The sequence below is a fragment of the Chlorocebus sabaeus genome, chromosome 22 (genome assembly GCF_047675955.1).
Source record: "Chlorocebus sabaeus isolate Y175 chromosome 22, mChlSab1.0.hap1, whole genome shotgun sequence".
NCBI classification, from domain to species: domain Eukaryota; kingdom Metazoa; phylum Chordata; class Mammalia; order Primates; family Cercopithecidae; genus Chlorocebus; species Chlorocebus sabaeus.
This window is the reverse complement of record NC_132925.1, coordinates 72,401,532-72,424,897: the sequence shown is the minus strand read 5'-3', so window position 1 is coordinate 72,424,897 and position 23,366 is coordinate 72,401,532. Positions and strand designations below refer to the sequence as shown.

General features: G+C 38.6%; 1 protein-coding gene and 1 pseudogene across 1 annotated transcript in view; both read right to left on the bottom strand.

Annotated features, from left to right (window-relative positions):
* Window positions 1-23,366, bottom strand: part of SUCLG2 (succinate-CoA ligase GDP-forming subunit beta) — a 300,875-nt gene that overhangs the window by 12,886 nt on the left and 264,623 nt on the right. Inside the window, exon 10 of the mRNA XM_007984920.3 lies at window positions 6,674-6,794. Within this exon, the coding sequence (XP_007983111.3) occupies window positions 6,674-6,794 (121 nt within the window). The remainder of the gene's footprint in view (window positions 1-6,673; window positions 6,795-23,366) is intronic.
* Window positions 12,766-13,464, bottom strand: LOC103227864 (large ribosomal subunit protein uL11-like; annotated as a pseudogene).

The following is a 23,366-nucleotide window of genomic DNA, read 5'->3' as shown; positions in this document are numbered from 1 at the left end:
TAAATGTAATTCCAAGGTTTATGCCTGTGGTTTTTTAATTAGTTAATTAGTATATTAGTAAATACCATGTGCAGGTCAATGAGCTTTAGGCATTAAAGAGGATCAAGAGAGATGTAAAAAAATATGTCAGTTACTAGATGGCTGGGAAAATAAAATGGAAAAAATTAACAATATAAGATGATATCTATAAAATGGTAACAAGTGTTACCTGCTAATAGGAACTGCTTCTATCGTAGTAGAAGTAGCCATCAGGGGATCCCAGACAGCCACCAGACTTGTTTGCTGAATCTTCAGAAATATTGATAACTTCACAGTGTCCACTAGATCATGAAGGAATTGAATGTGATAGCTCAGGATGAGATCAAAGAGGGCACTGTCTCCCAAATTTATGTAAAGAAAAATATACATAGTGACCTTTCTCAGCCACTACCCTCTTTCCACTATTATAGCTCCTCTCTTATCATAAGAACCTGGGATCTTTATCAAGAGAGAAAAAGGAAGAGAGCTTTGGACATTTCTGGAGTCCTAGCTGGTGTCCTTTTCTTGTTCTTGTGGAAATTGGCATCTTGTGATAAACATCCTCGGATAGGTACAGGCTCTCACACTCAACGTGAAACTACCAGGGATACTCACTAATATTCATATGTGTGATTTCTGCGAATGCAGAAGCCCCATAGCAAGACAAGACCTATCCCAACATTGTATTGGTCATGCATAATAAACAAAGGGAAGATGAAGCATTCTGTTATAACTGTACTCTTGGCACTGACCATAGATGAAACAATGCAGAAATTTGGAGAAGGTATTATCCATAAAGGAAACTAAATGCAAATCAAGGCAATATTTTTTAAACTAAGGAAATACAGACTCCTGATAATGTTTCCATTAAAGTCAGGGTCTACAGTAGCTTTGCTCACTTTCATTGGCACAACCCACTTTTATGCTTATTCAACATGGACTATTATAGTTATAGTAGATTTAGAGATGTGAGTTAGCAAAGTAGTATAAAAGGTGAATTTCTAAGTTGAGTCTGGAGCATAGGTAAGATTTGAATCAATGCAAAGGAAGAAAGAAGGAGTGAGTAGAGGATCAAAAGTCAGTCATCAAGTAAGTCATCATCCATACCTGAGAGTTGGTACTGGGCTCGTAACAGTGGTAAAAACTGAAGCCCAGCACCTGGGTAGATCAGAAGGCTGTCCTGGAGAGAGTAATGGTTTTATAGTAATATGTTATGGCTAAAAGAAGAGAGTGGGAAAACTGAGTAGGTACCGAATTAACGACATTAGGTAGAACCAAAACCCCAAGCAGAATTGCCACAGATATAAAATGATATGGATGCAAGAGCAGAGAGGAAAGGAGATGAGAGAACAAGGGGAATCTAAGGAATTTAAATTTGTGAACCAGGAGAATGATGGCATAGTTGATGGACTTGGGAAAGTCAGAAAGGGAACTCAGTAGAGAGCGTGGGAGAGGATCAGAGATGAAGCTGCAACACTGGATAGAATGCATGTAGGGAAAGATGTGTGAATACAGGGGACCATCCAAGGAGAGATGTGACAGACAAATGGAGAAGTTACGCTCATTTTAAAGGCCCTTCATAAACCACATGCAGAACTGGCTGCACAGGAAACTGCTCTTCTGCAGGGACAGCTCAGTGAAAATGAAAAAACAACCAAAACAAAAATGTATTGTCACAAATAGTGGTTCTCAGTACTTCCAGTGGAGAAAAAGTTGCCAATGACAGGGACCTTTAGGAAATGTCTTTTATCTTCCATCTAAATTTTTCACTTGCTTTCCTCTACGTCAAAACATAAATTCTTATTCTCCCACAATTTTCTCTACATTTAGTTGTAGTTTATCCAACCTTAGAGTATGATTTGGTTCCTTCTGTTGTTTCTAAATAGAGCAAGTCTTCATTGTCTGCAAGGACAAAGAAAGATAAAGTGGTACAAACAGATGGGAACATTTTGGACACTTTTAGTGGTAGTTTCTATTTGACCTGACATTACACTATACTCTGTTTTGATGGACGAATTTCTCAAGGTTCTTTATTCGTATCAATATTAAAATGGCTCAGACTCCCAGAACACACACCATTGTCTAGCTAGGGAGAGTGAGGTAAAAAGGGGTCGCCATCATCCCAGTAGCTATTACAAAGCCAAGTGACACTAAAAATGAGATGTGATGGAAAAATGTTACCAGAGACTGAATGACAATGGTAAATAATTTCTATTGCTAATATTTATTAAGTACTTTCTAAGTTTCAGGCATGCTGCCACATGTTTACAACAGTCTGAAGAACTGTGAGATTTTCAGTGACCCAGATAGCAGACATTTCAAAACCCAATGGCACATTTTGTTACTAGTATCTATTTCCTGTGAATACAGTAAGTGGCCTTCTTGTTTGTTCTGTGACCATTCAGAAGATCCAGGATCCTTGCCATAAGTCTCTCTAACATGTAGCCCACATTTTAAAGATTCTGTTGCCCTCCCACAATGTATTAAAAATATCCTGATGAGAAAAGTCTTAATCAATCAAATCAGGCTTGATGTAGTAGGATTTTGTGGACAAAACTCTGTTCTCAGCTGTATAATAATTACAAGCTGTTTTACCAGTGGATAAGGAAAGGATTATTCTCCTTTTTGAAAATGGTAACTTTATAATTCCATGTATTTACGTGCCTTATCAGAATAGAACTCACCAACTGATACAGAGGATTATTTTTATTCAAAAGACTCTTGGGTGAAATGAACAGCTACATATTTGGGGGAAATTCAGCCTTTGTAACCAATTGTTTCTGGTATGAATAAAGAACAAATTACCTGAAATTACCTAGACAGTTAACTTGGCCCAACCCATGAAACTGTTGAGAAATGTGCATTTATTGACAGCTCTATACAGTCAGTGTACAAAGCATTTTGGCCAACCAAACACAGTATACAAAATGTTTTGAGTGGTTTTATAGTTCTTTATCAGAATCCACCAACATCGTATAATAATTTTTTTAAGAATTCATTTTTCTTTATTACTGTCCCATTTAAATCTGGAGGAAACTTCTATGTCTCAGATATTTCTGAAGAGAAATTTGCTTGTTTCTCAGGTGTTCATTATGATTCCAAGTTGAGCTCTTAATATACTAATAATAAACCTCCAGAGAGTTTGTAGACTGGATCCCATTTCTCTTAGCCAAATCTTCTCAATTTTATTTTCCACCCAATACCAAAAGGTTTGGTTCAGCAACATAAACATTTTGTCTTTCTTTTGCCAAATATCTTTAAAAACAATTATCCCACCCCCTTCATTCTTACCAATCTCTCTAACATTCCCTAAACTCTCTCTAAAGTTGTTGTGAATATAAACACATTCTGTGTCTTTCGCTTTCTTGACTAGGCACTGTACCTCCTCTGGGTGGACACTTTCTTATCCTTGATTCTGAAATACAGACAAATTGGAGCCACAAATAGAAGAGTACAAATCGTGTCCTTTTCAGCATAGACTCGGTATGCTAAGAAGGTCACAATTTGCACTCCTATTTGCTACAGGATGGCATGTGATCCTTTGGTCTGCTGGAAGAGAGAAAGAAACCTATGGATATTAAAGAGTTCAGAGGCAGTCACAGAGTTTTCAGCTGTGTCCCATATGCTTGGTGGCTATTCATTCTTCAAATCTTCAGTTATGCTAGGTTCTAAGACCAAGAAATGAGAGCAGTGATAATGCCTTTACCTCCTATCAAAAAGGCAGCCTTGGTAGATTGACTCTGGGCTGAGTAGCTTTGAAAACACTTTCATTTGGAGTATTAGAGCCCAAGGTTTGCCGCTAATACCCAGAATACGTGTAGAACACGGGCCCCTGGCTGAGTGGTAGAATTAATTGTTCTAGGCAGGGTGAATGCAGATCCGTAGCAGAGCCAAGGTCCAGTTCTGTGTCTGATGATGTCCCCTGGCCTCTTTGCACTTTTCTGGATTTAGGCATTCTCTCCAGTGCTTGTTTCCAACGTGTGCTCTGTATGGAGTTAATATCCCATCTTCTGTTCTTTATTCAAGCCCTGTCCCCTTCCAAGGTAAGACGGACCTGTTTCCCTCCTCCACCCCCAGCCTCTCCGAGGTCATTCTGATGCTGCTGTCATTGGCGACATGGCTCTTGGAGGAGGGTCTGATGTTTTTGTCAGTGCATGCCCCTGCTCTTCTGTATGTTTGATTCTCATTGTCCTTTCTCTTCCTACTCTCCAGGTCTCTATTTTCTGCATGTCCTGTTCATCACTTTGCTCTCTGCCTCACCAGTGCCCACTTACCTCTGCATCTCCTTCCTCCTTCACTGTCCCCTGTGGACGTGTCCTTACTGGGACCAGTTTCACTTCACAGTGACATACTTCACCTCTCCTGCCTTATCACTTGCATCCTCTCCCCATTTTCCCTGCAGATCCCCCTTTCTCCTGGTGTTCAGTTCATCATCATCAGCTTAAACCAAGTAACACATTGAGGGAAGCCCACGCTGCCATCAAGCCTCAAATCTGCTCCATTGTCTAAAAAACACTTCTTAATGCTTAAACTTTACCACACGTAAACATTAGACAAAGGCTCACAGGACCTGATCAAAGTATTAGTTAGGCTATCTTTCTCAGATCTAATATATTAATTTCCAGGTAAATAATCTACTATATTTGGCCCTTTGGGTTTTCATTTTACCCCTAGGATAATGTGAGTAATTGAAATTTATCCCATGTTAGACATAAACTGCCTCACCTTAGAGAAAACGTTCTAATACACTTTAGACAGGGTTGCGGGGAGCTTCTTAAGGTAAAAACCGCTTTCATAGTAATAGTGGTAGTAATATTAATAATAAGAGAATACTATGTTGACATTTGTACTGATAGGTCGAAAGTAATGGTAGGCAAAACTGCTGGCATGTTATCGTGGAATCAAGGCAGTGGCACCATACTGTGCTAGTAATCATTGTACTTTTTTTTTGAGATGGGGTCTTGCTAAGTTGCCCAGGCCGGAGTATAGTGGCATGATCATAGCTCACTGCAGCCTTGAACTCCTGGGCTCAAACAATCCTCCTGTCTCAGTCTCCTGATTGGCTGGGACTAGAGGCATGCACCACTACCCCGACTGATCATAGTACTTTTTACTACCACACATTCACAGTACACAAAAAAAATTATTTCATTAAACCTCAACCCTTGAGTACATATCTTTTTGATTCTCTTTGTGACCAAATGATAAACACACATAAAGTACTTCTGCAGCATCCTGAACTGTTGTGAGGAAAAGCGTTTGTGCAATTGTCTGGGTATCAAGCTAAATTGTTCACTTTTCCATGAAATGCTGTAATTCCATGAAATTTCTTGGAATAAAGACTGACACACTATAGTTGCTCTGAGTTGGTTAGTTGGCAGACATTTTCTTAAACATGAGGGACGTGAGTCTGTCCCATCAAGGAAAACAACTTAACTGTTTTGTGGTTGATAAAATTTGCACTATGAAGTGAAATTCAAATTCTAGACAGTGTGCACCTGCCCTGTGAACCTAACAGCTTCCTAATAAAAAGCTTTTCTGATATGATGGTGGTAATATTAACACATGTGGTTTTTTTTTTTTGATATTGTACATTGAAATGAGACAACCTTTGGAAGATCTGCATAATCACAAATTTCTGGATAATCAATGAATGATTTTGAACCATGCATGGATAAAACTCAATGTATAAGACAGATCAACGGGTTTTAATGGAATATGAAAAATTCATCGAAATAGTTTCAGATTTCACATGGACACTAATTTTCAATAAACTATTAGCTATAGACTTTTAGTGTAATACCAAATAATATTCAAAACTATATGAAAAGAGCATTAAAAACTCCCCCTGGCTGGGTGTGGTGTGGCTTAAGCCTATAATCCCAACATTTTGGGAGGCTGAGGCAGGAGGATCACTTGAAGCCAGGAGTTCAAGACCAGCCTGGGCAACAAACAAACAAACAAACACACAGACAGACAAAACTACTCCCATTTTGAAAAATACATATGTCTCTGAGGCCAGGTTTTCTTCATATACTTCAACCAAAACATGTTATAACATTTTATGTAGACACAGATAATCTAGATGTGAAAAGGATTTACAAACCTGTAAAACAATATCATTATTCTTACTAAGATTTTTTAAAAAGTTATTTTCACAAAATAATAATACATACTGATATATAAAAATACTATAAAAATATACAATTCATTTTTTAAGATTTATTTTTAAAATTCCAAGAAATTGCAGTTATTAAATTTATTTTATCAATTAAATCAAATAAATATTGACAAACATAAGCCAAAAAACCAAAGTTTTTTGGGATCCTTAATTATGATGAATAATTCTCAGAGAAACATTTCTCGGAGAGTGTTTTTCCCCAAACACTAATCTCATAAAATGATTCATAAATAACAGGGCTTTCACTCTGAAGTAAGTTTGGGATATCTGGAGAATCATAACACCTGCCATACTTGGAGAGCTACAACCCACATTAGTTTGTTAGAGGCCCAGGGAAGTCCTGCTGTACTGCGTTTGTTTCATATTATACAATCCAGTGTTTCCTTCTGTTAGGAAGTCTGTGAATCCAGAACATGCTAGTCACCTGATCTTGGAGAGAGGGTACTGGCACAGCGGAAATCTACCATGACTCACCTTCAAGCCGGACCACCAGGGGCACCTTGAGTTCTAGCTCCCGGCAGGCTTTGGTGATCCCATTGGCAATGATGGCACAGTTGACGATACCACCAAAAATATTGACAAGGATGGCTTCAACCTGAAATCAAAAATAAAAAGTTACCCATCAAAATGCTGATCGCCAACAGTCTCAAAAAAAACTGGCTAAATAATAGAGACCATTAAAATAAGACTCCTTGTTTTTTTGTTTTTGTTTTAAACAGAGCACAAAATACAAAAAAGGCCCAGAACATGTTAAGCAAGCTCATATTAGTAATGAATTAACAAATATCACAACATAACATTACCAAATTTTCCCATCAATCACTCTTTTGAACTCAAAATGAATTTAATCATCATTCATTTGTCTATTATATAATGTCTTCTTTTTTTTGAAAATATTGTCTATTCTTTTTATAAGTAGTATCATTTAAAATTTCTTGCACTTAGGCTTTTTTCCTCCCTGATTTACAATTACATTTTTATATGTCATGGTGCCTCACACAATATTTCAAAATTAGAAACCATTTATTGTTTTGTATTAAAAGGTAAAAAAGATTCAAATGTTTTCATGCTTCCTTAATACCTCTTTGATATGCTAGAAGTTATGTTCTCAAAAATCAGAGATAGTTTAATTATCTTAGACAGCAACCTTTTTGATTAAGAAAAAGACTCTCGAAATAAGGAGATGCAAGCTTATAGCATAAGTAACAATGTAAGGAAAGTCAAGCTACTGACTGGAGCTTCTCAGAAATGTAAATTTAAACCCGTCATGTTAACTTGCTTGTACATATTCCATATTCAAAGGCATGTGGGCCAAAAAAAAAAAAAAAAATCAACAAACTCTACTTGTCCTGACTTGATAAATAGGCATCAGAAAATCCTGTATAATTAACATGAAGAATGAGATAATGAAGAGAATTCATTACCTAGATTAATTGATAACACCCACAGAAAAATGGCTATTCATCAAGCTGGAGGCATCAAAATTCCAACAATAGAGTCACAATTAAATTATGCCACACTAATCGTAAAGCATATATATATGTGCTGCATAAAAATCCCATTATTTCAGTGTGTTAAATTACCTACACTAAACATATGAGAAAAGAATATCTTACATTTGTATAGCATTTAACTGTTTAGAAAGTGCCATTACACAAATCCTTATTTTCTACAGTGAGCTTTCCCAGAACCCTATTCATAAGGTACGGTGAAGGTTGACTCTCTAGCTGAGAAAGCCATCGGGTGCATTCAGGGAATATTGTCCCAAGGTCACACAGCTGTCATGTGGCTGTGGCCAGGCCCAAAGTCAGCCCCCTAGATTGCCTACTGATATGTTCATTGATGTCAGTTGCTAGGGTTGGGACCTTGGGCAACTTACAGAACCTCTCTTGAACATTTCCTCATCTGTATCACAGGAATAAAAAGAGGACCTAGCCCACAGAATGCTGAAAGGCCTAAATGAGATAATACATGTGAAATGTTTACCACATGGCTTTAAATGTACTTAATGGATATTTACACATGCATTTATTCAGCAAGCAGTGATGAAAGTGGGCAGGTTACCTAGAGAGCAAGTAAGAAAACCTTTTTCAGTAGACTACAGCTCATGCTGAATTTAAATATAATGGAAATACAAACTTACTGAAGTTCAACAAAAAGGTAATGTCTTAAGAATCAAAGAAATGAACAATATTTTTCAAACCAATTAGAGATTGGGGCTACTCCCAAAAAAGAAATCTCCCATTACCATTCACAGCAGGCTGACTGGTAAGCAGAAGCTTGCTTTCTAATGACAGCTATTAAATGCTGTTAGTATTGAGACTTGGTACAGCAGTAGTTTCCAAATAACTGTGGGATGGAGAGGAACTTGCCAGAACAATAGAAGAAAAACATTCAGGAGCAAGAATGACTCCACGGGGTCCGTGACAGAAACTCAGGACCTGCTGAGGCTCAGTAAGGTTTGTGCAGAGGAACTTGGCATTCTAGTAAAACACACATTGGCACCTGCATGCCTCTGCCATGTTCTGGCCTGCACGTTCCTTAAGGACAAGTTCGGATGTCAACTTCTCAGGGAATTCTCATCAAATTAGAATCACTGACTCTGTTTAACCCATCTAAAGCTTTATGATCATTTTATAGATTATAGTTCACATGATAATCTTATGTGAATTCACCTAAACAGGCAGGAGTGAGGGATAGGAGCGAAAAGGAGAGAAGGGGCTTGAGACCCTATGATTCAACTCTACTTAGTGCGTGAGTCCCTGGAGTAAGTGTCAAACAGGAGCTGTGAATCAGTGTTGCCTCAATTGGCATCAGTTTCCATGAGTCTCTTATGTGTATCTTGTGTTTAATTAAGAGTCCGACGTTAAAAATAGATACTCTTTATACAACCACTTGTGCCTAAAATTCAACTACTTTCGTTGGTGCTGAACCCCAGGAAAAACCTTCTTTTCTAACTGCAGAGGAATAAATGGCTTTGTTAGACTTACTGAGAAATGAATAGCTGTTGTTCTCCAATGTACTTTATTCTCCTCTTACCTTCCTCTCCCCATTCCCAAGATGCAACTCCCGTGTTTGGATCATCTTTGTGCTTCTCTAAGACAAAGATTATGTATTTTTCCATTTTTTAATGATCAGTAGCCAGCACAGTCCATGACATGGCATAATCATGTATGAATAATGGTTTAACAATGAATGAATTAATTTCAACATACACCTGATGAACATCTCCTCTGTACCAGGCACAGAATTAAGTTCTTGGGATATGGAGAAGGATAAAATATCATCACTGTCCTCAGGGAAGAATTCAAAGACTAGTTTGAGAGCCAGACCAATAAACTGACAATTACAATACAGGGTCTACAGATGGTCTCACATAGCCAAGACCAGCACAGAGGCAGTGATGCAGTCTGCTGATATGACAGAGGATTTTTGGAAGAGGTGACGGTCTAGTAGACAAGAAGAAAAAAAGAGCAGGATCTGAGATAAAGGGAGCAGCCAGGATAAAGGCAGATATGCCACCCAACTTAGTTTATTGAGGAACTAATGGTTGAATGGTGAAGTAACTTAAGATGATACAGGTGAGGCCGAGATTGTCAGGTGCCCGAGGCCAGGGATGGGAACTTGGATCCTCTTATTTCTTCCTTTTTATTTTATTTATTTATTTTTTGAGACACATTTTCACTGTGTTGCCCAGGCTGGAGTGCAGTGGTGCAGTCTTGAGTCACTGCAACCTCCACCTCCCGGGTTCTCATACCTCAGCCTCCCGAGTAGCCGGGACTACAGGCACCTGCCACCACACCTGGCTAGTTTTTGTATTATTAGTAGAGACATCGTTTTGACATGTTGGCCAGCTGTCTTGAACTCCTGACCTCTACTGATCCTCCTGCCTTGGCCTCCCAAAGTGTTGGGATTATAGCTGTGGGCCCCCAGGCCTAGCCTCTTCCTTCTTTAGTAACTGGGTGGAGGCAAGTCTTGAAAGCAGCCTCCCTGAAAGGCAGAAGAGAAGTTATAGGAGGGGAACAGAAGGACAGAGGAGAGTGAGTGCATGAGAGACAATGAGAAATACAGAACAACCATGAGAGAGCATGGGGGTGAGAGAGAGAGAGAGAGAGAGAGAGTGAGAAAGAGAATGAGTGAACAAGAAGCAGTAAGAGAAGCCATGAGAGAATGCAAAAGAATAAGAGAGAGAGAATGCAAAAGGGAGAGTGAGAAGTCATGAGGAAGATAGAGGAGCAGAAAGAGTATGACCAATACTAACAAAGTAATTGAGATTTCTACAAGAAGAGCATCAAGACCTAGAAATATGCAGGCTGCTTAGCTCAGGGAAATGGGATTGTTTAGGACACACGATATACCACAGCACCCTAAGAGGGAAGTCACCACCCTGGGTGGCGAGAAGATGCCACTCAACCAGAGATTATGCTATTCTCACCTTCTCTCCCACTGTAAAGTAATTTGCTGCAGTCATGCACTTTAATGGAAATCTGATTTAAGGTTTAACTCTGGGCCAATTTCTATAATTAACTACTGTAATCTGCAATCTCAAACTGGGAATGAAATTAAGATAGTTTAAAAATGAAAGCCTTGTGACATCATTATTATTATTTAGCATTTATAAAGCATGTCAAATTGTCAATGTGTGCCTCACATGTTCATTCATTTTACAACTACTAACTGCTGTTCCATGACGTTATCAACAGTAACTTTTAATTATCTTCCTCCAGCCCCCTGGCAAAGAGAATTTTTTTTTTTTTTAAGAATTCAGTGTTAGGTCTATTTAAGTACCCAGAGACTCTCCCGGAAGATCCCAAGTGCTTTTGGGAACCGAGGCTTTTTCTAATTCTCAGGTGACAATTATGAGGGTTGCTATTTACTGTTTCACAAAAGTAAAGATCATCTAATGAGGAAGTTGAAGTGCCAGGTACAGGCCCCAGGTCCCCAGACCCCAGACAGCTGATCCCAAGGCAAGTTTGCGCTGGCAGCTGTGCAGGTGGTCGGGCAGTCCATGTGCAAGTTTGTCAAATGTCTGTGGGTGTTTTGCTTTGCAAAACACACTCTAGCTGCAGATTTTAGTCCACAATTAAAAGTAAAAACCAAACTTTGAAAAAAGAACAGCTACAGTCCTTGCTATTTATCAAGCTTCTGTCAACATCATCCCCACTGCCCAAATAAACAAACCGACAAAAATCAATACTAAACCTCTTCTTTGGAACATGGATCCTTTTGATTATCTGATGAACATTAGGGATTCCCCAGTCAGGTGAATTCACAAACACAACATTTTGGGGGGATAAGAGTAGTTAAATCCCATGGCTACCCTGCTCCTACAGGATATGGCCTCCAAGACCTCCAGTGGCAAGTGGTAGCCCACAGCACATGCATTCAGGACAGGGCTATGAGTTTCAGATAACGGCAAGTGTTAGTGCACACCATATGTATTCAGGAGAGGGTTGTGAGTTTCAGAGGAATTGTGAATTTTTCGCAGCTGCCTATAGAATTTTTGTCTAAATGTGTACTTTTTTAGGCAAAGTGTCCATGGTCCTTAAGAGTTGATATATGAATAGCAATCACAAATACAACCATAATTAATGTTACTAAAGCATTTAGCAGGTTGTATTCAGTATTCTAATTATTGTATGTGTACTAACACATTTAACACATGAGTATCACAGGAGGTGGGTACAATCATCCCCAGATTGAGGTGAAGATCTGGGAGAATCAGGGGTCACAGTTTTATCTACTGTCAAATATCCTTCCGAGCCAGCAAACCTAGAGAAGCCCTATAATGAGTGCTGGCTTAGTCTCTTCATGTTCATTACCACAGCCAACTCTGCCATACACTTGTGAGACAGATATCACCTACCTCCCTTTCGCAGATGAGAAAACCAAGACTCAGAGGGGTAAAAACAACTTGTGTCAAATTATGCAGCCTGTATGTTGTCAGTCTAACAAATTCAGCTTTTTCTTCAACATGATAATGACTCCCCTTAATGAAATAAAAATATTGTGAGATTGCTCAATAAAAAGAATTATTAATTTAATATATATATTCTTCAGGGCCTACTATGGGCCCTGTGCTTATAGTCAGTAGCTAAGCCAGCAAGGAAGATTTTAAAATTAGGCAAAAAGGTTCTATATATCTAAAACTGCAAACCATGATAATAGTTATGAAGGGGAGGAAAATGCTAGGTCCTATGTGAGTAGTAGGACAGGACCCATATTACACTAGGTGGTGAGGGAGGGCCTCTCATAGGCAGAGACATTTAAGCTAGAGTCTGAAGGGCAGTCCAGAAGAAGGCAAGTAGATCAAGATTAAGAGAGGGAGAAAAGTATCTTAAGACAACAGAATGCTATGTATAAAGGTGGAGGGACAGAAAAGAGTGTGGTGCATTTGAGAAACTGAACAGAATCTGGAGTATCAAGTTCCTGGGGCCTGAGAAGTAGAGTGATGGAAACGAGATGGACCCCTCGCAAATCATGCAGAGTCTCATAGAGCAAATGCCATGACAGAGTTTGAGAAGTCTTTGGTTTTAAGACACCTACATAGACTGTAGTAAGGTCAGGCAGGAAATTAACATTTATTGAGCATCTACAATGAATTTACAATAAGCTTATATATGTAATTTTTTTTTTTTGGTCAAATGATCCTTTATTGAAATACTTTCCTTTGTGCTCAACTGGCTGGGCATTCCACAGCACCACTGTTGATGTCATCTATGATGTCATGGGGGTGGCGGCCATCAACATTACAGCCTACAGACTGGGCAGTGCCCAGGATCTCTTTAATGGTTCCAGAGAGTTCTCTGGCTAAGGATCGGTGCCGCATCTGTCGAGCAATGTTGACGATCTCATCAAAAGTGATATTCCCACTGTGTTTAATGTTTTTCTGTTTCTTTCTGTCTCTTGGTGGTTCCTTGAGGGCTTTGATGATCAGGGCAGAGGCAGAAGGCACCACCTCAATCTGGGCCTGTCTGTTGGGAATGGTCAGTTTCACTGTAATCCTCAGGCCCTTCCAGTCACCCGTTGCCTTGGCAATGTCATCACCAACCTTTTTCGGAGACAGACCCAGGGGGCCGATCTTGGGGGCCAGCGCAGAAGTGGCGCCGACTTCACCTCGGTGCACCTCAGGTATACGACTTTGATCTCGTTGGGGTCGAACTTCGGCGGCATGGTGAAGGCGGCTGGTGTCGGATGAACCCGGATTCGGGACGACCGAAGAAAGTTGCACCTTCGCCCCCTCCGAGCCGAAAGCCGAGAGCTATATATGTATTTTTAACCTCCATTTTATAGATAAACTGAGGCTCAGAAAATTTAGGGTCTCCTAGTTATTAAGCAGTTATAGTTCAAACCAATGTCTGTTTCACCACAGCACATGCAGGGCAGTCAGGAACAGCTGGGTAATGATAGGGGAGCCACCGACATCCACCAGGGGTTGACAACGTTTTTCTTTTAAGAGCTCTATCAGTACAGATTTTAGGTTTTGTGAGCCAGTCTCTGTCACAGCTACTTACCCTTGTTGCAGCATGAAAGCAATCATAGACAAACAATATGTAAGTGAATGAGCATGGTCGTATTCCAATAAAACTTTATTTACAAAAACAAGTGGTGGGTCAGATTTGGCCCACAGATCATAGTTTGCCAACTTCACATAGATGTGACTTGGTTCATTTCCCCTCAAATTCACCGCAAGTATTCCATCACCCCTCCTTCTTTGTGTCATTTGATGTATCTTTGATAACACTTTTCAGACATTACGTTGTCTTTCTTTGTTGTGTTTTCTTGCCATCACTGATAACACTAAGGTACCCAGGAAGTAGTGGTGGCCAATTACATAAAGGAGTCCAACCAACTTTAATAACATTCCTTTAAAACAAAACCTGTTACCTTAACAAGTTCATAGAAGGAAAGCCTCTGTTTTGTTCTTTTTTCCTCCCTGACATTGACTGGAAGTGAACAAATAGAAAACTTTCACAGTAAGTCAGCCACTTTGCAATGGTTATTGCAAATAGTTAAGTACTGCATTGTATTTAGAAATACTGTAGCATATACAAGAAGCACAGTAAGTGCAACTATTAGGTTTTGTCTTTTCCTATTCCAATCAGGAATGCTAATTTAGTCCCACTGCAGCAGCACGAGGTTGATAAAAATCAAGCAAGCATGTTTATATTAGTCAAGATAAGGACTTTAAAAAAAATCACAAGCTATTTTAATTCTGAACATTGTTGCTCTTATTTAAGCATCTGTTTTTGTGAAACTGTTTTTCTTTCTTTTTTGTTGTTTTTATTTTCCTGATGAATTCTAATCATGTCTTCTAATCCATTGGCAGCCAACAAAGGAAAATAAATGGTGAAGGAAATGAGATGCAGCTTGGATAATTGATGTTTGTATGCCTGGCTTTAATAAAAAATACTCTGCTAAATTAGAGGGGAGTCTAAATGGATTCAGTCAATAAGGAAGTGATTCAGGTGAGGAATTCAATCTTGGGCTTTATTGTAATAATACAAATAAACCAACAGATTGGTTCGATTGGGACCAGATTTGCCTTCTGCTGAAATTCTGGCAAGCTGCTCAGGCTCACATTTCTACCTTTGGTATATTCTTGGAGTTTGAAATTATTTTCTTTTGTATGAATTCAAATGCCACGATCCTTGGAATAAAGCAATTCATATACCTCCAAAACAGCTAAAATTGACATGTGAAAAATAGCATTCCTCGAAAGATACCCTCCCACTCTGCCCTTTTAATTTCTTCCAAGGAAAAAAGAAATAATTTTAGTGAGTCCACGATCCTGCCCGAAAATCTCAAAATCAAAAGGAAATGTCTTATACAACACCCTTAATACAAAACAAGATTTGGGAATTTTAAATTCATCAGTTGAGATGAACCAATCATTTTATTCCAACTTCTCTGAACTGAGAGCATGGAAACGACATCTTATGGATAGATCCTCTGGGGACAGTAACTTGTTGGAGAGTCAAGTTTCCATTCAGGTTGACCTCTGACAGCAGTCAGGTGAACCTAGGGAAATGGGTCTAATTAGACTCTAATCTGTCCTTACTCTGTTTATTCTCTTCTTCCTATATTCTTCACTTTACTTACATTCTATAATTTACTCCTTGCTAGAATAAGCAAAATTGTATGGAGGATTAAGGTTTATTGAGTGTTAATTTTCCTAGGTGCTAGAAATTATGTATTTCAACTTTCTCTGGTAAATAAACAAACTCAATGAGCTTAAACGTCACACAGCAGTAGGCAATGGAGTCAAGATTTAAACTAAGTCAGTCTTACTGTAAAGTCCATGTTCTTTCCACTCCCTCTGGCAGTCTCTCTATAATCGGAGACTCCCAAGATTAGTCAAGAGTTCCAGCTCCATGTTGGTCCTATTTCCAAGCTTCAAGGACATGCTTCTGAGTCCTGTATTCTGGTGCCCAAGTATTTCTTGCTTTCAAATTTTGCTGCTGAATTAAAATCAATCTTTTGATTTGTAAGATATCTTTTATAGGTTTGTGGACCAATGGGTTTTAGTTCTTTACAAATAAAGATATTTCCTGTTTACTGATAAAAGAGTTGTCCAGAGCTCATGGTTTGCATTTCCTAGTTAGATGGGGCTGGGGAGGGGTCATGAAGGTACAAGAGTGGGGCCTGGCCTTCAAACACTAAACTCTGTTCTGAGCTGAAACAGATGTTCCTAACAAGACCTCTCTCTGCAGACTGATAGCTCCTCCTCCCCATTTCTGAAACGCTGAAATTTATACCGTTGCCACTAATACTCTTTGAAATTATGGTCATAAAAATTCTAATGGTGAGACATCATCATCAATACAAATTTTAGATATCAGGCAGTGGAATGGCCACTGGAAGGCATGGTAACTCTGTACATGGCTGCTTGGAGAATGATGATGGGGGCACATTCTAGTTCCATGGCAGAGATCTTTGACCTGTTAACAATGCCTGTCACGGAAGTGGAGGAAAGAGTCAATGCAAGTGTATAATATATTTGTTTCCTTAACTTTGGAGTTACATGACACATATTAATTACACATAATTACAACTAACGGTGTAGCCTGTCAACATTGCCCCTCCTTTAATAATTTTTACAAAGAAAATATCAGGCAGTAAAGAAATCCAATTCACATCCTGCATAACCACCAAGAATATATTAATTATGTAGGTTTAGGTATATGATAAGCAAAAAATTTAAACATAGACTTCCAGCTCTAAAGAGAATGAAGACATCTTCCATTAGGAATACTGGTATAGCTTAACAGGTTAAAAACTAATGTGAATACTGCACCATATAAATTATAAAGCCATACTTCCTCCCAAAACAAGGACCTGTTTCCTTAAATCAAAGTTCTCCAAAGTATATTCTATGAAGTATTAGACCTAAGTAATGCTCCTTGAAAAATTCTTCTGGTCAAATAATTTGGATTCTAGCTTAATGTGAGCTTTAGCAGACCATCTGTGTTCTAAGTTATAACACTTTAATTTAGTCATTTTCTGCAAAAGCGTCAATGGGTTGGAAATGTGATCTGCAGAGAGCTGTCAGAAAAGGTGTGTAGGAGCTGGTATATTTGTGATTAGGTGGCACAGAGATCTAGGGTCCTTCTTTACATAGATGCTAATCATTTCATTATTTAGGTCAAAGTTATAGTCTCTACAAAAGTAGAAGCCTTTCACAATGAAGAATAGCAACTACAAAGGCCCTGGTCGGCCAAGGGTGGCATATAAATGCTTCTGTAGTTGTCAGCAGACAGGGTAGTAGTGGTTAAGTCAGGTATTAACAGGATTTTCGGAAGAAGAAAAATCTGAAGACGGAAATATTGATTGGCATTATAAATAGGAACAGGAGACAAGGAGTTAAACGGACTGAAAGGCACAGAAATTTGGGGGAATAGCACAAACACAGTTTCTACTTTTTCCAGCCATAGTTCCCATATCCTTCTGAACTGAGAATCAGAACCATTGTCATGATTACAAAACAAAAACCACTTGGACATTTAGAATGGCAAATGCAAGGTTCTTTTTTGAGTGCTGTGTGTTTAAAATAAATCATGCAAAAACTACCATAATGTATAATTTGGCCACAGAGATATTCAAAGCTAAAAGAAAAATAGAGCAAAGAGATTTTGGTCATACTATTTCATAAAAGGGCATCAAAAGACTTCAAAAAAGAGGTACATAATTCTCTCAACAAATCAGCTATTAGAATTGACTGTTCAGAAATATTTGGTTACAAAACTGTCTTTCCAGCTTAACAGATAATTGCTTTCAAAGCAGGATACTCATTGCTTATAATGCAATATCTATATTTTATTTGTAATGGGAGCTACATTGGTGCAGATTAAGAATATTTATTGGCACATTCTTTCTGAGCCACATTTTGTCCAATCATCTCAGACTTATGTCATCTTGATGCATGTAAATATCCATCATCATTTGTTGGAGGGTTAATATAGAGAACACCCATAAAATTGGCAACTTGGTGAAGGACCCATTTATTATCTATAAACAGGATGTCTATCCATCTATCATTGCAACATATCAGTCTCCACAGGGTTACTGTCCCTACAAGCAAGAGGGAAAAAAAATATTTCTATGAGTGGTTTCTTCTCCTTTATTTGTGATTAACATCAATTAGAAAAAAAAATGGCCAAGCAGAGAGAACCAAAACTTAGGACCACACAGATTCACACTTCACACCACAGAGAAATGAAGACAAATTTAGTTAATGACAAAACCCACTGTTTCTGTAAATAACAAATCTAATGTAAAACAAAGGTGGAATATAATGATTCTGTGAGGTTTTAGGCATCTGTTCAAATAAACCTATTTGATCATTTAGTTTTCTGGAAAAATAAGGGGTTGATAAAGATTCATATCAAAATCCTAGTGGATAAATATCTGGCTGGAAAGAGTAAAAACATAAGATTCCAGCGAAGATATCAGTGATCTATAAGCTATTTCTTATAGGCTAAAATTTATATTAAAATTATTTTAAGTAAAAGTATTTTTAAAAAACATACATGTTTTATTCATCACAAATCTCACTAGTATATTTGTGAAAGGCAATTTACTGCCAAATTTCTTTACAAAAACAAGTTTCCATTTCATTTCCCCAAATCCCCACCTTTTGTTCATTCCAGTAAAATGACTCTAATGCCAAACCTCACACTCAGAATCTTAAATTCTGAAATTTCAGAATTTTCAGTCACTGCTGAAAAAATTCATTAATATCTCAAACTTAAATTCAGGTAAATTAAGAGGAAAACCAAATAAACAATAATGCAAGAAAGTTACAACATTTATTATAAAAATAAACATCCCATTTGAATTAGGGCTCCTCTGAAATGCCTGGGCAGGGCTGGTGCCCAGTAATATTTAATATCAGGAGGAATGGAATCTTGCAGAATTCATTCTACACTGACCAGCAGTATCAAGTGTCACTGTTGCCAAAAAACATTCTCAGCTGTAAAGAATATTATAAAATTACTAGTATCACTGTCTGACCTTGCTGTTATCTGTTGTGTGGAACTCAGATCTATTTATTTAGCTGTTCAGCAAATGTCAGTATACCACGTCTGGAGCAAATTACAAACTACATTGGCAGAGCACTCCCCCACAGCCTGTTAAGTAAGGAATTGAACAAAACGCTTTCTACCTCAAAGTGTCTAAATCATTGATTGGCCACACCTTCTCTCATCCATGGTTAACCTTTCGTGGACCTCGAAAAATTCTCTAGCTATTAGACTCCTTTTCCAAAAGGATTCCAGAATATTCTATTCTCTGAGGCATATGTTAAACAGACTATCAAAACATCATGATTTGGGACCTAGCTGTGCTGCAGAATTGTCAGGGGCCTCTCCAGATCCTCTCCACTCTTTTGCAACCTCCTCTTGGACCTGGGAGGCTGACTAGAGAGAACAGATTAACGGGTTCCTTTTGGATCTGACATCTGGGGAACCCTGGCAGGAGGAGAGGGAATCTGGGGCATTTATTCGCCCATCCCTCCCAGCATGATTGTCTTGGGTGGCTGTTTCCTCCACAGAAGGTATCTGAGCATCTCAAGAAAGCCTTCATTACAGGATATTCTCTTCTGGTCAAGCAGTCACCTCCTTCTCTCTCTTTCAGCTTTGGGACAGAAGCGATCCCAGGCTGCCAGCCCAGGTTCCCTTAACCCCACATATACCGTCATTATCAATATTTTTAAAAGTAAACTTTCCTCCATATACTGTGAGATGAGTGTGCCACTGTTTCCTTTTAAGACTGATAATGTGCCATTCTGACCAACCCAGCTTGCTTTTGGGAAAATCCATTCAACCTTCTAGAACTGGAAGGTTAATATTTTTTTCAGTTACCCCCTCTCCACAAGATAACCATGGTCATGGGTTACACAATGAAATAAAAGTCAAATAAATCTGTACATTCTCAGCACAAGCCATTAAATGAGTATTATCACAAACATTTCTTTCCTTGGCTCTTTTTGGGACATGGCTAATACCTAAGAATCTGAAATTGTTGCTCATTAGCTGTCTGGATCTATACCCCAGTTAAAGGCAGAAAAAGGAAAACAAGCTAAAGGCTTTATTATCTTGAGTCCTGTCCATTATAAATGACAGATGATGGCTTGTCAGGTGAAAACGAGCTTCTCAGCACTAAAATGGCTTCATTTAGTTTATTAGCCACAAACAGAACTAAGGAAAGTCCATCAAGAAGGTGACTTGCAATCCTTATTTTCAGCATAATGAAAGATGGGCTCAATAAGACTGAATCCCCATGTGGTCTCCTAGTCTGTCTAAAGAAGGAACATGCGTAACATGGAGACAAACTCGAGAAGATGGTTAATATTTAAAAATGTAGATCTGCAACCTTGAACAAAAGGCATTGTTTAACTTCCATAAAATTCCAGTGACCCAGCTGCAAGTAGTCACCATACATTTATCTCAAAAGCCACATTATTCTATTCTACTAAGCAAATAAACTGTGTTATTGAGCTGTTAACAGTCAACCAAAAAAATATTCCCAAAAGGAATAGGTATAGGATGGCTTAACAATCAAGAAAAACTGTGGGGAAGGAAACTAAAGCTCTCAAATTTCACATGGCTTTTCTAGGAATTGAGCAGCATTCAATAAAGACAGATACACACACAGTACCTAGGTCTACAACGTAGACAAGCATTTGCTTTCCTGATATGCTAGAGCTTCCTTTTGTCTTCCCTGCTCTGTAACTCTCCTTTATTCTCTGAAATGTCTGGACAAACATCCCTGTTTGCAGATGCCTACCTCATCCATCGTATCACACGTTTCTCAGTATGGGTTTATCACATGAACATGCATTTTCCAATATGTTAGATCCAAAAAATAGTTTTCAACCTGTTTAATGTCTATTTTGTGTCCTATCAAAGTAGAAACTTCTTGGGTTGACAACAATATTTTTGTAAATCTCTTGATATGCCACCTTTTTATTGCCTTTTTATTTTCATGATTGCCTTGAATATCATGTCAAAGTTCTTACCCCGGAAACCTGGATGGTCTTCTGTGTTGCTCAAGGCTAGCTGAGGTCATCTCCCATATTTTTGTTTGTCTTGAGTAGGTGATGCTTCCTGTAATGCCCATTTCTGCTACATGAGTTCCCTTTCGTACTATGCCATCTAACTAGACTCTAAAGTTCTTGTCACCTAGTTGAGAAGACTAATGTCCGCCTTGGCAGATTTGAGAACAGGAATTCCATCCCAGTTTCATGTTACAGTTCCAAATGACTGTTTTTATAGATGTATCGAGTACCTTGATGTTGGGGGTACTTCTTATGGGAGATTATATTGACTAACTGACTTGCAGAGTGTTAATTTTAATTGGAAGGTGTGGTTTCAAACTCAGTGCCAGGCAGGTGAGTAAATGAGTAGAGAGGTATTAGATGAAGACAACAGAAAATACTCTGATATACCAGCAAGGACATGCCTTTTCAAAAGGGGCAGTTGCTACACAATCCATCCAATTGTTGCCATGGGAATGTAGGCCTATTATGCCCAGATCTTTCCAGTTTTCAAAAGCCAAAATTCTGGATTTTTAAAAACACTAGGCTTACTAGACAAAATGTATCTGAGAACAGCATCTGTCCTTACTGCTTAATCTATGTATTTCCCACGACTACACAGATGTATCAACATCCTGGAAGATGCTTTCCAAACCAGTGCATCTTTCCTGATACTGTTGCTACCCTCTCTAACTTTCAGATTTTCCCTCTCCCTCAAATAATCTGAAAATTTCTATTTCTTTTTTCTTTATGAGATGTGATCTTGGCTCTGTTGCCCCGACTGGAGTGCAATGTCACGATCACAGCTCATTGCAGACTTGACCTCCCAGGCTCAAGCAATCCCACCTCAGGCTCTTGAGTAGTTGGGACTACAGGCATGTGCCACATGCCCAGATAATTTTTTAAAAAGTTTTTGGTAGAGATGGAGCCTCACTATGTTGCCTAGGCTGGTCCCAAAATCCTGGGCTCAAGTGATCCTCCTGCTTAGCCCTCCCAAAGTACTGGGATTACAAGTGTGAGCCACCATGCCTGGCCAGAATTTGAAAATATTTCTGCATATAATGAAATATTCGGTTGGAAAACTGTTGCATGTGTGAATGACGGAATGCAGAATAAAGCTACAGAGAGAGAAAGAGAGAAAAAACCAAGCAAGTTTGGAGAAGGACACAAGTAGGATTTCTCAGGCTACAAAAAGGACTGAAGACTTACACAGCATGAATTTACATATGGCAGCAATCATACTAAGGCTGAAGTAGCTAACACTTCTTAATCACTTACTAGATGCCAGGCTCTTCCTAAATCTTTTATATGTCCTAACTTACTGATATCTCACCACGACCTTGTAAGGAAGGTAACTACTTTCCATATTTTACAGGTGGCATACAGTATAGAGGCATTAGGTAACTCCTCTAAGCCACACATTTGGTAATCCTAAACCCTCATGTGACTCCAGATCTATGGTGTCATATGGTTTGCCCTATAATCTTCCACTCTAACACCTTCAGTCACCCTACTGGCCAACTTGGCTCAAATCCTTGTCAAAGCTTAAAATGTCCTTTCTATACATCCAGATGCAACACATTCCTTAAACATGAGACAAATTCTCCCTTGAAGATCTCTTTCCATGATAGTTTTAAAATATGCCCACAAATCCCTTAATGTTCTTCTCTTCAAGATGTAGAGCTTAATCGTCCTCCTCTGGAGCATGGGCTAGACTGGATCACTATCCATTCTAATGAGCAGAATATGGTGGACATGACAGTGTACGACTTTTGAGACCAGGTTATGAAGAGTACTGGGCCTCCTTCCTCTTTGTTCTCTCTCTTGGATCACTCACTCTGGGCAAGCCAAATGCTATACCATAAGGACGAATGCTCAAGAGACTTCTATCCAGCAAGGAATCAAGGCCTCAGGCCTCCTACCAACTGCCATGTGAGTCATTCTGGAAGCAGACTGATCCTCCAGCTCCAATCAATCAAGTCTTGAGATGACAGTGAACCTGGCATACTTCTTGACTGCAACCTCATGAGAGACCCTGAGGCAGAACGAACCTATAACCAATAACTAGATGTCACTTATCAATAAACTCAAGGTTGAATTGTTGGTTCACTGATAGGCAGAGTTTTCAATAAGAATTTAGGTAGCTCTTTCAATAAAACATTTTTCACACTTAAATTAATGGCAGATTGTTGAATAAACATGAATATGCTTTTACCATTTAATGACCACATATGAAAATTGAAACAAATCCTTTGCCATACTGAAATATACTAAACTGCAAATTCTAAAAAGTGACATAGATTCATACTTTTAAACAGATGATTTTCCTAAATTTTACACTTAAAAAATCCCACTATAATAATACCGCTTTGGAATATGCTAGCCTTTCTTTTTCTTAATCAGGACTATGTACAGGAAATATGAGATAATTTGGTATCCTATTAGAATCTTAATTCTCTGACATGAGTAAGTTGGGCTGATTTCTATAATGATCTGTTACATATGCCTTAAGTCTTCAAGTGCAATGTGTGTTAAATGAAAAGTACTGTGGAATTAACATCACAATTACATCTTAACAAATTGCAGGAAATAATCTAAATTTGTTAACTACATTGCTAAGTATATGACTAT